Below are 15,251 nucleotides of genomic sequence, written 5' to 3' on the forward strand. Positions count from 1 at the left end.
TTTCTGTATTGATTGGTCTGGTTAAACTTTGATGAGCTCTGAGCAGCTGTTAGTGCCCCAGAGAAAACCACAGAGAGGTGGGTTGCGCTACCCAGACACTCTGCAGAAATAAAAGAGAGGTCATCTTCTCTTCTGCCTGTTTAATTTTCCTCTTCTCTCCCCACTCCCAGTCTCTGCCTCCATCAAAATCTTCTGCTCTTTGCCCTTGGGTCTCTTTTGTTCTTCTAACACTCTTGCCATTAAGGAAATTGTCAAGAAGAAAATATAGTTCCCTGATGAAGAGTTCCCTGAAAGCAGATCTACTCCAGCACAGCTTGGCTTAATGGCAGACTTTTAATCATCTCCCAGTGGTGGTCAGCTCATCATTTGTGTCAGCCCTGGTAGCCACAGAAGTGCAGGGCATTAGTGCTCAGCCAATACCTCTCACTGCAGCCGAGCTGCAGAAAGCCCATGGGCCTTAGGTCGTGCCTCACACATTGTATATGGAGATGTGCTGGAGTGTGATGTGTCTGCTCACAACCTCATGTGAGGAGGAGCTTCAAGGAGGCCTTTTTGATACTCGGAGTAGTCTGCAATTGAACTGCCTGGGTAGGAGTCCCTGACTTAGCAATGTGTAGCTGTGATCTTGGACTCATTACCATTTCTTGCCCAGTTTCCTTCTCAATAAAAGAAGATTAATGAGAGTCCCCAACTTCAGAAGACTCTTGTGGTGATTACAGTTTATAAAACGTCCCAGCAGTGTCAGGGGTTAAACAACCACTGTTGCCGGTGGTGGGCATGGTAACAAGGTGAGCAGATAGGGAGTGGATTTCTGAGACAAAAGAGAAGAAATGCAGGTGCGAGAGAATGCCTCTGGGAAACGTCCACCCGTCCCTCTGCCCAGGGCTCCTTCTGTGGAAGCCTTAAGCAGTGGTCTAGGACTTGAACTGCTGCCTCTTCTACCCTGGCCTGCCTTTGCTTCGTCAGTGGCTCCGGAAAGCAGAGATCTTGAGAACAATGGTGAACTGTCTTTCTTTTTTCTTTTTCTTTTTCCCTCCTGAGAGATGTTTTTCCCCTAGTCCAGTTAGTAAGAAGAGTAACAGTAGTAATGACAAGGCGGTGATGATGTCAGCAGCTTATATTCGTTGCTGATTGACCATGTGCTAGATGTGTGCTCAATACTGTGTGCCCATCACGTCACTTGGTCCTTATAACAACCTTTGCGGACAGTTTTTCTTCTCATGAAGATGAAAAAAGAAGGCTTTGAAGTAGTTCAGACAAGGGCTTTTAAGATGACTCAGAGACAGGTCTTCAGGCCTCTTTCTCCCCAGCCTCAGCCCTTCCCTGTGAGTCCTGCTTGCAGTTAGAGGTGTTGTAGGTTGCTACTGTGTGGGGCCAGGAACTTACCTTGTTAACTAAGCACTGCATGGTCGTGCCTTTTCCCAGGCTGCTGCTTCTGGGAAAATGTGGGCCCTTAAAATTGGTATGCTTTTATTAGGCCAGTACTCAATACAGCTAAAACGTTCTCTGGAAACACGCAAGTCCTAGGAGACACATACAATCCCATATCTTAAAGTGTGCTTTTTGGGTCTACTGTATCAAGGAAACATCACAAGTTTTTAGATTTCCACTGGGAAAAAGATAAGCTGAAAGAATCATCATATATCCAATGGTCATTTGTTAATTGCTCTTATTTTTATGTTTGTATATATGCATTTATGCATATGTTATGCACATGTTCATATGGGTGCACATTTGCATACAGGCATGCATGTATGTGCATGTGTGTACAGGTATGCTTGGTTGTGTGCACAGGTGTACGTGTGTGAGCGTATATGCAGTGTGTATGTGCTTGATGACAACCTGGGATGTCAGTTCTTAGGATCCATCCATATCCTTTTTGAGACAGAGTCTCTCCCAGGGGCCTGAGCTCACCTAGAAGGTTATGTTGGCTGGCCATTGAGCCCTAGTGATGCTCTGATCTAGACCTCCCAGCACCAGGATTGAAAGCAACAAGCCAGCTGTTTTTCCTGGCGCTAGGGATCAAACTTAGTTCTCATGCTTGTGAGACAAGCAATTTACCAATGGAGTTATTTCCTTAGCCTCAGGAAATCGTTATTTTATTTAGTCTGAAAATATTTATGGAGCGTGGACTGTATGCTATACTCTTTGTCAGACACTGGAACATATGTAAAGAAGCATGATCATAAGTTCTCTGGCCTCAAGACAAAATAGCTTAATCTGCATGGGAATAAAACCCCAAGAACACATGGAGCTAATGAACTGTGGTTTTGTTCTAGGTTGGTACTTGCTGTATGGACAGTAATTTTAACATCTTACATTCATAGAACTGTTATAGTTTGCAAAACACCTTCATATTTTAATTATGATAATAAGATAAATAGAGGCAGGGCTGTTGTTTCCACTTGACAGGAGGAAAGATAAACTGTGGGCCAGATCGTTGAATGGCATTTCCAGTGTTCCCAGGTAGTGACAGCCCAGGCTTAGATGGCAGAAGTCTGTGCATTCTCTGTTCCCAACACCTACTGCCCACATCATTTTCAGAGCTAAATACAGGTCTTAGCATCTGTGCTACTTTGCAGATGATAGTGATGGTTTCTGTGGTTAAACTGCTGTTACTCTTTTGCTTCCAACCCTTAGTAGCACCAGGGTTCTTTCTGGATGGAACTACAATTTGTAACATGGCCTTCATGGCTGTGTACATTGTAGCTCTTCCCAAGGTCATTATTGATGTGTTCTTGGCTCTCTGTCCCAGTGGCCATTCCCTGTCCTGTGTTTAAACATAGAACCACTTGGAGAGAGGCTTTCCTCTGCTTAGAACATCTTTTTGCCTTTGACTGTACCAGAATTAGAATTTTGCACAGGGAAAAATAGCGATGAGGTGAGAGGTTGCTGGAAGGAAGATATATCATGGGACTTGGTGGCAGTGGAGGAGACAGAGGGGACCTCAGAACTCCAGCTAGTAGAAGAACATTAGGATCTCTGTTATATATGGAAATGTCTGGCTTTCATTTCTTTGCTTATCGTCAAGGGACGCCACCATAAATCGCTACACTAGGATTTTTTTCTTTCACTGGTCACTGCAGGAGGTGTTAGAAAATCCTGTCTTGGGCTTTGAATGTGGCGCTCCTCATACAGATTGTATTGTTTTCCTTGCTGTTCCTGGCCCAGAGCCTTCCACCCTGGCTGTATCCCTACTAAGAACTCTACCCAGATTTATACAAGGTCAGGTGTTTATGCTTGAAAGTCCTCCCTCAAATTCTCTGTTTTGAAAACAACCTTCTTCTCCTTTGTCATGCTTGATCCTCTTGACCAGTCAGCTTTGGGTACATTATAATTACATTCTATCGTTTGACTCGTTGGTGATTTACCTATACTAAAATGTAATCTCCCAAAGAGTGAGCATTAAAGAAAATATTTTGCTGTCTATTGTTTCCCTAATATCTGCATGAACACACCCTTATCTAAAAGGGCTTGATTGGGCTTTCTAAGGACCAAAACATTGACAAAGACATTCAAACCTATATTCAAAAGAGTACATTGCCAGCCGCATGGACATTTGCTATGAGCTGAATTCTGTCCACGAGGTCCCCAGGAGCTGAATGTAGAACTAGACCTATACATTCTTATTTCTTGTGTGTATGTGTGTGTTCTTTGCAATGCCATAGCTACACCCAATAAATAGAGCAGAGCTTGCTGATTTAAATCATATGCAGGATTGAAGCCATAGAGCAACAAAGATGTACAAGCCTTTCCCCAGAATCTTGTTTGCTACTTCAGACCTGCAAGTGGACAGTAGTTAGACATGGATCCATTCTCCAAATGAGGCTGCAGCAAACTCCACTCCTGGATATTCCTTAGAAGAATGATGTGATTTGTCCCTAGTGAGGGAAGTCTCTGTCTGCTGGGTTGGCTGGAGTGAGTTTATTGCACTTTCTGCTCCAACTAACAAGACTATAAATAAGAGTGCATGGCCAAGTCCCAGAGGCCTTGCAGTAATGTGTCCACAAAAGCAGCTCTCAGGGATAGGCTACAAGGAGCTGTCCCTTGGTGTGGAGAGGCATGCTTGTAAGGTATGTCCTCAACACAAGCCACCTAAGTCAGACTTAATACATAATGCCATTTTTAAAAAAAATCCTGAGAACGGCCCCTTTTAGAACTGGAGACATGGAGATTTTCATCATTGAAAAGCCGTGATTTGAATCCAGAGCTTTGTAAGTCTCAGAGGGTACTCATAAAATAAATCAAGAAACCATTATCTTTGGACTTAGTAGAAAGTTATACCCATAAATCCTCGCAAGTATTTGAGTCTGAAGTTTTCTGTTGCTTCCTCTTTCCCTGTCATTTGTATTTGTGTTCATATAGCAGAGAACATGCTGTCCTTTGAGCATAAACATCTTAAATAGACATAATTGATGCAGTGTTGGGTAGGCTCTCTGCCTTTACACAGAGGTACTCTGATTCTACAGTACTTCAAGCCCCCAAAGCCTGCAGTCTTCCCCTATGGGATTCCCTTATGTCCAGGAAACCAAGACTCAGAAAGACTGAGATTAGTGCAGAAGTGGTCAAGTTCAAACCAAGAGGTGGCTGTTAGACACTGTATCCCCGTGCTGTCTGCTCTGGACTTTCATTGAGTTACCCGTATTTTCCCAAACTTCCTCTTTTAACTAACTGTAGGCTCTGAAACATGAATGGACCCAGTCAGGTGCACTCTGGACCCAGGGGTCAACAGAGTCACCAGTCTCTTTGGATTTTTGTGGAGAAAAACAGGGGCATCCCAGTACCTTTCTGGTGAGCCAGTCTACCTGAAATGGCAAAAAAGTCTCAGAAAGAGACTATGTCTTACCTAGGGGATTTTAGACCGGCTTGTTCCCTGATGGATGTCCCATGTAACCACAGATGCATTATACATTAAGGCTTTCTTTTAGTGTACTTTGTAAAAATTAAATTCAAGGAAGTAAATAAATCACATGGTATAGTAGATGTTTCATGTATGGCAGAATTTGAGTATATGTTGCTAATATTGCTTCAAAAATAGAATACTGCCTTTGTTGCAAATCTGTAATAATTGCAGGTCTTATTGTGGTGCATATTAAGTATTAAACAATGGGATGCTAGATTGTAAGTCTAGTATTCTCAACAGGGCAGAGTTCTGTATTTTAAGATGAATTCATAACAAAATTCAGGGAATTTGGGAGATAAAGTGCTTGCTGTACACACATGGAGATCTGAATTTCTTCCTTCTATTCTTTCTCTTTCTGCTTCTCCTCTTCTTTCTCTTTCCCCTCTTTCCCTCTTCCTCTTCGCCTTCCTATTCTTCTTCCTCTTTTGCTTCTTCTCCTCCCCCCATCTGTCTTTTGCTTCTCCTTCTCTTCTTCCTCCCTTTCCTCTTCTCCCATTCCTTTTTTTCTCCTCACCTCCTTTCTCCTTCTCCCCTTCTTTCTCCCTTCCCTGCCCTTCTCCTCCGCTCCCTTCCCCTTCTTTCTATCTCTCTCTACTCCCTCTTCCTCCTCCTACTTCCCCTTTTCTTCCTCTTCATCCATCTCCTCCTCCTCTCCTTCATAATTTTCCAGGTCCGGTTAGTGCTGTATGCATGCACAAGGGTGTAGGGACACCTAATGGAAATGAGAATCAGCAACCAACCTGCATTCATCCTTTGAAAAGTTATTCTTACTCTCCCAGCAACAGTCAATAGCCTCAGGAATGGGTGGGATATCATGAGCATACTGATAGGCTCCATCTTGTACAAGAATCAACACTGCTGTGACTACATGACTATAATAGCCATGCCATAGCCAAGGACAGCATGCCCCAGCACTCATTCCATCTTACCTTCTCTCTGATCCTTCCTCTCTGATGTTACTGACTGGTGGGGTGTGTGTGTCTGAGTGTGTGTGTCTGAGTGTGTGTGTGGGTGTCTGTCTGTCTGTGTGTGTCTGTGAGAGAGAGAGAGAATATAAATCAGACCTTCAACATTGATCTGATTTTGAATAGTTTTGTTGCTATGAATAGGATTATGTTCTTAATTTTCAATGTGTTAGTTGCTGCTATGTAAGAATGCAATTCATTTTTATTTATTAACCTTCAGTCTTATAGTCCTATTAGATTTGCTTATTAGTTCTAGTAGTTTTTAAAAGATTTTATTTTTGACTTGGTGTGAGTGTGAGTGTGTGTGTGTGTGTGTGTGTGTGTGTATGTGTGTGTGTGTGTGTGTGTGTGTGTGTGTAGACATTACGCAGGAATGCATGTGCCTTTGAAAGGCAGGGCATCCACTAAAATCAGGGACTAGACAAGGCGAGAGCTTTCTCCCTACTTATTCAACATTGTACTTGAAGTCCTAGCCAGAGCAATTTGACAACAAAAGGAGATAAAGGGGATACAAACTGGAAAGGAAGAAGTCAAAATACCACTTTTTGCAGATGATATGATAGTATATACAAATGACCCTAAAAATACCACCAGAGAACTCCTAAACTTGATAAACACCTTCAGTGAAGTAGCTGTATATAAAATTAACGCAAACAAGTGAATGGCTTTTCTCTTCACAAAGGATAAACAGGCTGAGAGAGAAATTAGGGAAACAACACCCTTCTCAATAGTCACAAATAATATAAAATACCTTGGCTTGACTCTAACTAAGGAAGTAAAAAATCTGTATGATAAAAACATCAAGTCTCTGAAGAAAGAAATTAAAGAAGATCTCAGAAGATGGAAAGATCTCCCATGCTCATGGATCGGCAGGATCAATATAGTAAGAATGGCTATCTTGCCAAAAGCAATCTACAGATTCAATGCAATCCCCATCAAAATTCCAACTCAATTCTTCAACGAATTAGAAAGGGCAATCTGCAAATTCATCTGGAATAACAAAAAACCCTAGGATAGCAAAAACTCTCCTCAAGGATAAAAAAACCTCTGGTGGAATCACCATGCCTGACCTAAAGCTGTACTACAGAGCAATAGTGATAAAAACTGCATGGTACTGGTATAGCAACAGACAAGTAGACCAATGGAATAGAATTGAAGACCCAGAAATGAACCCACACACCTATGGTCACTTGATCTTTGACAAGGGAGCTAAAACCATCCAGTGGAAATAAAGACAGCATTTTCAACAAATGGTGCTGGCACAACTGGCGGTTATCATGTAGAAGAATGCAAATTGATCCATTCCTATCTCCTGTACTAAAGTCAAGTCTAAGTGGATCAAGGAACTCCACATAAAACCAGAGACACTGAAACTTATAGAGGAGAAAGTGGGGAAAAGTCTTGAAAATATGGGCACAGGGGAAAAATTCCTGAATAGAACAGCAATGGCTTGTGCTGTAAGATCGAGAATCGACAAATGGGACCTCATAAAATCGCAAAGCTTCTGTAAGGCAAAAGACACTGTCAATAAGACAAAAAGGCCACCAACAGATTGGGAAAGGATCTTTACCTATCCTAAATCAGATAGGGGTCTAATATCCAATATATATAAAGAACTCAAGAAGGTGGACTCCAGAAAATCAAATAACCCCATTAAAAAATGGGGCTCAGAGCTAAACAAAGAATTCTCACCTGAGGAATATCGAATGGCTGAGAAGCACCTGAAAAAATGTTCAGCATCCTTAATCATCAGGGAAATGCAAATCAAAACAACCCTGAGATTCCACCTCACACCAGTCAGAATGGCTAAGATCAAAAATTCAGGTGACAGCAGATGCTGACGAGGATGTGGAGAAAGAGGAACACTCCTCCATTGTTGGTGGAATTGCAAGCTTGTACAACCACTCTGGAAATCAGTCTGGTGGTTCCTCAGAAAATTGGACATAGTACTACCGGAGGATCCCGTAATACCTCTCCTGGGCATATATCTAGAAGATGTTCCAACCGGTAAGAAGGGTACATGCTCCACTATGTTCATAGCAGCCTTATTTGTAATAACCAGAAGCTGGAAAGAACCCAGATGCCCCTCAACAGAGGAATGGATACAAAAAATGTGGTACATTTACACAATGGAGTTCTACTTAGCTATTAAAAAGAATGAATTTATGAAATTCCTAGGCAAATGGATGGACCTGGAGGGCATCATCCTGAGTGAGGTAACCCAATCACAAAAGAACTCACATGATATGTAGTCACTGATAAGTGGATATTAGCCCAGAAACTTAGAATACCCAAGATACAAGATACAATCTGCAAAACACATGAAACTCAAAAAGAACGAAGACCAAAATGTGGACACTTTGCCCCTTCTTAGAATTGGGAACAAAACACCCATGGAAGGAGTTACAGAGACAAAGTTTGGAGCTGAGACAAAAGGATGGACCATCTAGAGACTGCCATACCCAGGGATCCATCCCATAATCAGCCTCCAAACGCTGACACCATTGCACACACTAGCAAGATTTTGCTGAAAGGACCCTAATATAGCTGTCTCATGTGAGACTATGCCGGGTCCTAGCAAACACAGAAGTGGATGCTCACAGTCAGCTATTGGATGGATCACAGGGCCCCCAATGGAGGAGCTAGAGAAAGTACCCAAGGAGCTAAAGGGGTCTGCAACCCTATAGGTGGAACAACAATATGAATTAACCAGTACCCCCCAGAGCTCGTGTCTCTACCTGCATATGTATCAGAAGATGACCTAGTCGATCATCAGTGGAAAGAGAGGCCCCTTGGCCTTGCAAACTTTATATGTCTCAGGACAGGGGAACGCCAGCGCTAAGAAGTGGGAGTGGGGGGGAGGTGAGTGGGGGGAAGGTTTGGGGGACTTTTGGGCTAGCATTGGAAATGTAAACGAAGAAAATACCTAATTAATAATAAAAAAAGAAAAGAAAAAAAAAGAAAGAAAGGGAGGGCATCAAATCTTCTTGGAGCGACAGTTAGAAGCAGTTTAGGTGTTGAGACCTTTAAAGATTTTTAAAAAGCATTTTTAGCATGTGAAATGGTATCACTTGTAAAGAAATACCTTTAGCTTTTTTGTAATTTGTATGCCTTTAATTTATTTTTCTTGCCTTATTTCACGGTCCCTGCACTCTAGCACAGATTGGGTAGAAGTGCAGAGTGGATCTCTCTTTATTTTGTGTCGAATGAGGACAATGATGCATCCTTGTAACTGTTAGGTATGATGTTAGCGCTGAGGTTTTTGATGTTTTCAGAGTTTTTTTTGTATAAATTTCATTTTGCTTTTATTTTTCATTCATCTTTTTTTTTTGTGTGTTAGAGCGTTTTGAGTATTTTGAGATTATAATTTTATTATATATTCTGTTAATATATGTCTTACATTAATTAATGATTGTTAAGTCATCCTTGCAAGTTTTGGGGTGGTTATACATGGTAATATCTAATGCCAGTTTTACGTGCTGTATGATTTGGGTTGCTAATATTCTGCTATTTTTATACCTGTGCTTATGATGAATATTCTTCTGCAGTTTTATCCTTTTAATGTTTTCCTCACTGATGTCAAGGCAGTGCCCATGATGGAGGGTTTGGTGAACAGGCTCTCCACTTTACTCTGTTATAAATGTCTGACACTGGTTCCTCCTCAAGTGTTTTATAAACTTCCCCAGAGAAATCACTTTGACTTGGAATTAATTTTGTAGTTTCTATCTTTTAAGTACAAATTTCATTTTTCAAAACAATGCTTCTCAATCTATTGTATAGTTCTGACCAATTTCCACACCCATCAAATGGTTATGGTTGATGATTTTATACGGTATTATATTTTATTTTGCTAGGAAGATTTATTGTCCCTGTCATACCACTCTGCTGGGAAATTACTTCTTTATGTCTCTTTTTAGTTTTGCATAGTATTCCATTGTATAAACACAGCATAGTTTATTTGAAAAAAATTAATTTATTGGGTTTTAAAATATTTTGTTAACAGTATAGTAAAGTAGCCATCTTATATATGATTTTTTTACTTACGGCTATGATTTTCTAAGATACGTTTCCAAAAGTGATATTGATGAGCTAGTAGTTTAAATATATTTTAATAGGTACTGTCAAATTACTTTCCAAAATTTGTGCTCAGTAATTATATTGCTATAATAATGTTCAAGAAGGGTTACTTCTAAATGTATTTTAACATTTTTATTGGCTTATATTAATTTTGGATAATAATGGTTTTATTGTGACATTTTCATGCATGTAATGTTTTGATCTTATCACTCCATCACCCTCCTTTCCCCTCTGCCCACCCCTGTGGGTCCCCTATCTCTCCCCAGCTACTCACGTTCTACTTTCCTGTCTTCTGCACCCTTTCTCTTCCTCTGCTTTCTCTTCCTTTTTGTGGCTGAATGAATTCATTAACTATTATGCCTTCATAGATCCTCTAAGAGGGTAGAGCCACTGCTACATACAACTAACCTTTAACATTTCCCTAATGTAAGAAGCAAAATTTGCTATTTTATTTGCATTGATTAATTTTAGTACAACTGGAGAGCTTTATACACTTTGACCTTAGTTTTATATTATTTCCAGTTAGATTGCTTGTCTTTTTCTTAGTAATTTATAGGATCTTTTAGTATTTTAGTGATATTAAAAGGTTTTTTTGAAAGATGTTTTAAAAATCTCAGACATTTTTATGACACCATGGATAAGTTTCAGTTTGTTTCATTATAAAACATCTTTTTTTTTTTTTGTTTTGCTTTCCAGTATTAGGAATTGAACTTAGGCCCTAGTGTATTTGATGCAGGCACTCTACTACTGAGCTACATCTTGAATCCAAGTCTAAGGTTTCTACAAAAGAATTTCAGAAACTTTTATATGTATGGGTTCTTTTCCTGAGTGCATCTCCGTGTTCTATGTACGACGTGTCTGGTGCCTGCAGAGGCCAGAAGAGTGAGTCAGGTCCCCTGAGCCTGCTTCACATGTGATTATGAGCCACCCTGTGGGTGCTGTGAATTGAACCCAGGGAGCAAAAAGTGCTCTTGAGCCACCTCTCTAACCTCGTCTATAAAGCTTTCCATGATGAGAACCTGGGACATTTGACTTCTTTCAGGAGTAATTTCCCTGTCAGCACATTTCATTTATGATCACAGCTGTGGCGTTCCATGGGTGAAACCCGACTCTGACTTTTGGACACACAGCATTACATGATAAAGAATTATCTTAAGTTAAATAGAGATGCTGAACTTTTCCAGGACACGTGTTAGGCAACTGTAAAATGTTTGCATTCATTTCCTTTTAGTGGCGACTCGTCTACAAGGCATAAGAGCCCTGTTGTCATTTATGATTTTGTTTGCTTTTAAAACAGGAAGTTGTTCAAGGGATTGATGCACATCGAATCCGAGGACTTGGTTTTGATGCCACGTGTTCTCTGGTTGTCTTGGATAAAGAGTTCCATCCTTTACCAGTAAACCATGAAGGTAGGCCTGCTCTTGTTCTCTTTAGTCTCTCATTTAAGACTTTCAAGGCTAAGAATACTAGATTTCAAGTAGTCCATATTGTCTGGTCTACTAACATACATTCTTTATAATTCTTCCCGGGTATTAGTATCAACTGAACATCTTCTCAAAAGCAACCAATCATGAGGTTTATGTCCCAAAGTGTGTATGCACTTGACTTGGGGTTGCACTTTATATTGTTTTGACAATGAAATACTCCAACAGAAGTCATCAAAGGAAGGAAGAGTTTACCTTAGCTCACAGCTCCTCATTACACGGCGGCAGGGAGTAATGGCCGCAGGAACTTGAACTAGCTGATCCCTTCATGTTTGCAACCAGAAGAAGAGAGCAAGTGTGTGTACATGCCACTTGGTCCCTTTGGTCTTCTCTCTCATTCATTTCAGGGCCCACATTCTGGGTAGATCTTTCCACATTAATTAACGCAATTAGTCCCTCACTGGCAAGCTCAGAGGCCCATCTCCCAGATGATTCTGAATTTTGTCAAGTTGGTAATTAACATGAACTATCACAGGCTTTATATCAATCTTAGATTCCATACTATTCTGGCTGTGCAAAATGTCTGGGTATAGGTGAATGGACAGTTAAAATATCAGAAGTGTTCTTTGCAGGGGAGACCACTGCTCGTTCCTAAAGCTGCTTACTTGTGCATCTTTCTGCTTACCATCCCACTTTGCATTGTGGGTAGACTTGTTAAATGCACTCTATCAAAAGCAGAACCCAGTAGCAACTCTGTGAAGTGAAATGGCTGCACTCTACCTAAAATATTAAAATATATCTGTTCTTCAAGTGCATCCAGGTGATGTAATTCCTCACCACCTTCTTCCCTCAATACCTTTAGATTTTGTCTGAGGTGGATTATATTGTTTTTGAAAATGAAATCAGAATTTTAATGGTGGTTTTCAACGTTTTTTGGAAATCTTTACCTATGTGCAAGGTGGAGTCTGAGACTTAGTTGCTTACTGGAGCAGTTATGCAGAGCAAGCAGGGAATGCTAATATCCATTAAAACCAACCCACAAGATGGGCAAATGTGCAGCTGTCTTTATGATCGTCCTGATGATAGCACCTTTATTCATGTTGACACATCTAAGTCTTGTACGTTCCCCTTTCCAGCTTACTTGCTCTCTCCACATAGGTCTAGTTTAAAAGCATACCTCATGGATTTCCAAGCTCCCATCTGCAAATATCTTCATCTGTAGAATCTTAGTTGTCATTGCAAACTCAGGATAATGATCACAGTGGAGTTTTGTGTGAGTTTGTGTGTGTGTGTGTGTGTGTGTGTGTGTGTGTGTGTGTGTGTGTGTGATTAAATGAGATGAATGGCTATCATGAGGCTTAGGTGATTCTTAATCACATTTAACACCTGATATTCACAAGATACATAGCTCTATAGTTATTTGATTATTAAATTAATATATAAGAATGGCAGGCACATGCCAGGACTGGGTCCCAATGATATTGTACTGATAATATGTAGGTGTTCATGCTTCTTTCTCCACATTGAACCCTAGGATGTATACTTATTAGATTTGTCAACTTGACACAATGTAGAGTCATTTTGGGAAAGAGTACCTCAATTGAGGCAATGGCACTATCAGATTGGCCAGTAGACATGTCTTTGTAGCATTTTTCTGATTGGCGGTTGATGTGGGGGGCACAGTTCACTGTGGGCAATACCACCCTTGGGCTCATGAATTGGAAGATATGAAAAAGGTAGTGGGGCAAGCCGTGGAGAGCTAGCCAGTAAGCAGCATAACTCCATGCTTCCTGCCTCTGCTCATTTTTGAGTTCTTGCCCTGACTTACCTCAGTGATCGACGGTGATCAGGTCATGTAAGCTAAACAAATCATTTCCTTCTCCAGGTTGCTTTTTGACATGGTATTTATCACAGGTGACAGAAAGAAAAGTAGAACAAGAGACATCAGAGATGGGAAACAAACAAACAAACAAACAAACAAGCAAAATGAGGTCCTTTCCTCCAGTGCATTCTGTTATGAATTCATAGATGCCAGGAGGAAAGGAAGGGACAGCTGGCTAACCTGGAGGTATCTTAGAGAGAGTCAGGACATGAGGGTGAAAGACTACGTTTTGTACTGGCTTTCAATTGCTCCTTAGGATTTCCTTCTGAACCAACTATAAACTAGAGGCTAGGTATGTATGCCTCACTGTGAATTGTCACCTAGTTAATACATGATAGATTTCCATTAGTTTCTCTGTGCTCTCAGGTAAGGCATTGGAGTCTCCACTGAGCAGGTGTGGATGCTGAAGCCAGCAAGCTGAATTAATAGACTACATCTTCCTCTGCAACTTGAGCCAGCACTCCTATACAGAATTGATGTGCTTGCTACTCCACCAAATCAACCAACAGAATGAAAAAATTCCTGGAATGAGCTCATTTTAATTCAATTGACTGGGAAAATTAAAAATGGGATGTAAATGCTCTTGTGTAACTGTAAAATATATACTCTGTCAAAATATTTGTTAATGTGTAAAGGTGTCAACTGCTAAGACAAAGTATCACCTTAGCCCTATCACTAATAGGTCCTTTTCTCAACAAGAGGGATGGGAAAGGAAGGGAAGAAGTTGTGAGAGAATGTAATATAAATGAATTACTTTTATTATTGAGTTAAAATATATTAAGTGTGTGTATATGTCTATGATTATGGGTTTGTGTATATCAATGACCTTTAACCCTGGGGTTGTGATCAAGGGAGCGTTGTTGGAATCACAATCACAAGTGAGGACTCTTGGGAGTAGAGTCTTCACAGCCTTGCTGTGTCTTTTTATTTTAAGTTAAATTCATTCTATATCTATCTATCTATCTATCTATCTATCTATCTATCTATCTAAATATATATGTATGTGTACATATATAAAACATATGTGTGTGTGTGTGTGTGTGTGTGTGTGTGTACATGTGATACATGTGTGGAGGTCAGAAGACAACTTGAAGGAGTTGTTTCTCCCCTGCCATATGGGATGTGGGTTTTGGGGGTCAAGCTTGGGTTGTCCTGCTGGTGTTGAGTGCCCTTACTCACCGAGTCTTCTCCCCTGCGCCCACTTTGTTCAATTTTGACACATGAATTTACAGTAGAAATTGTGGAGTGCTTTGCCTGGAAGTACAGTGTTGCTCCCTTGAATTAGAAAGAGAAGATGCCATGTCTACTTGTCTATTTCTCTCCTATCTCCTAGGGGACTCCTCTCGAAACGTTATCATGTGGCTGGACCACCGGGCTGTCAGCCAGGTCCACAGGATTAATGAGACCAAGCACAGAGTCCTTCAGTATGTGGGTGGTGTGATGTCTGTGGAGATGCAGGCTCCAAAGCTCCTGTGGCTGAAGGAGGTGAGTGTGGCGGATGACGGAAGGTCACTAATTGTAGTAGAAGGGTTCCTTCACCCAAGGGTGGTGGACTAAGAATGCCCTGTTGAGTCTGCACTGTTTGGTTTCCCCCCAGACAGTCTGAAGAGGCTGAGCCCATCTTCTTGTTAAGTTGTGGTTGATCGTTGTTTTTCATACACTGATGTCAGGCAGGCCTTGTATATATAGCATCTCCTTGAACCCTATCACCTATTAACCATGTGCAGTAGATGGTTTTGAGAAAGAGCTTTTGTTTTTTATTTTGTAGCCCTATTTTATCTCAAAGTCAAGATTCGACCTCCACTTTCTGAGTGCTAGGATTCCCGGCAGCATTGTCATGCCCAACTATGTGTTTCTTTTCTCATAGCACAGCATCTCTGTTTTGTAGATTAGCAAACTTAAGGTCATTAAGAGGAGCCATGTCATCACAAGTGACACAGTAAGTATGCGAGGAAGCCAGGATTTGAACTTGAGATCACTTGACTCCAAAACAAATTCTT

General features: G+C 40.8%; 1 protein-coding gene across 25 annotated transcripts in view; it reads left to right on the forward strand.

Annotated features, from left to right (window-relative positions):
- Fggy (FGGY carbohydrate kinase domain containing) overlaps positions 1 to 15,251 on the forward strand; it is a 369,460-nt gene that overhangs the window by 28,901 nt on the left and 325,308 nt on the right. For all 25 annotated transcript variants that reach the window (XR_001784213.1, XM_017320430.2, XM_017320429.1 and 22 more), the window contains 2 exons: positions 11,243 to 11,354; positions 14,585 to 14,736. Coding sequence is in view for 22 of the 25 variants with exons in the window: in XM_017320430.2 (XP_017175919.1) it covers positions 11,243 to 11,354; positions 14,585 to 14,736 (264 nt within the window). In the remaining 3 variants the exon portion in view is untranslated. The remainder of the gene's footprint in view (positions 1 to 11,242; positions 11,355 to 14,584; positions 14,737 to 15,251) is intronic.

This window comes from Mus musculus, chromosome 4 (assembly GCF_000001635.26).
Source record: "Mus musculus strain C57BL/6J chromosome 4, GRCm38.p6 C57BL/6J".
Classification (NCBI taxonomy): Eukaryota; Metazoa; Chordata; class Mammalia; order Rodentia; family Muridae; genus Mus; species Mus musculus.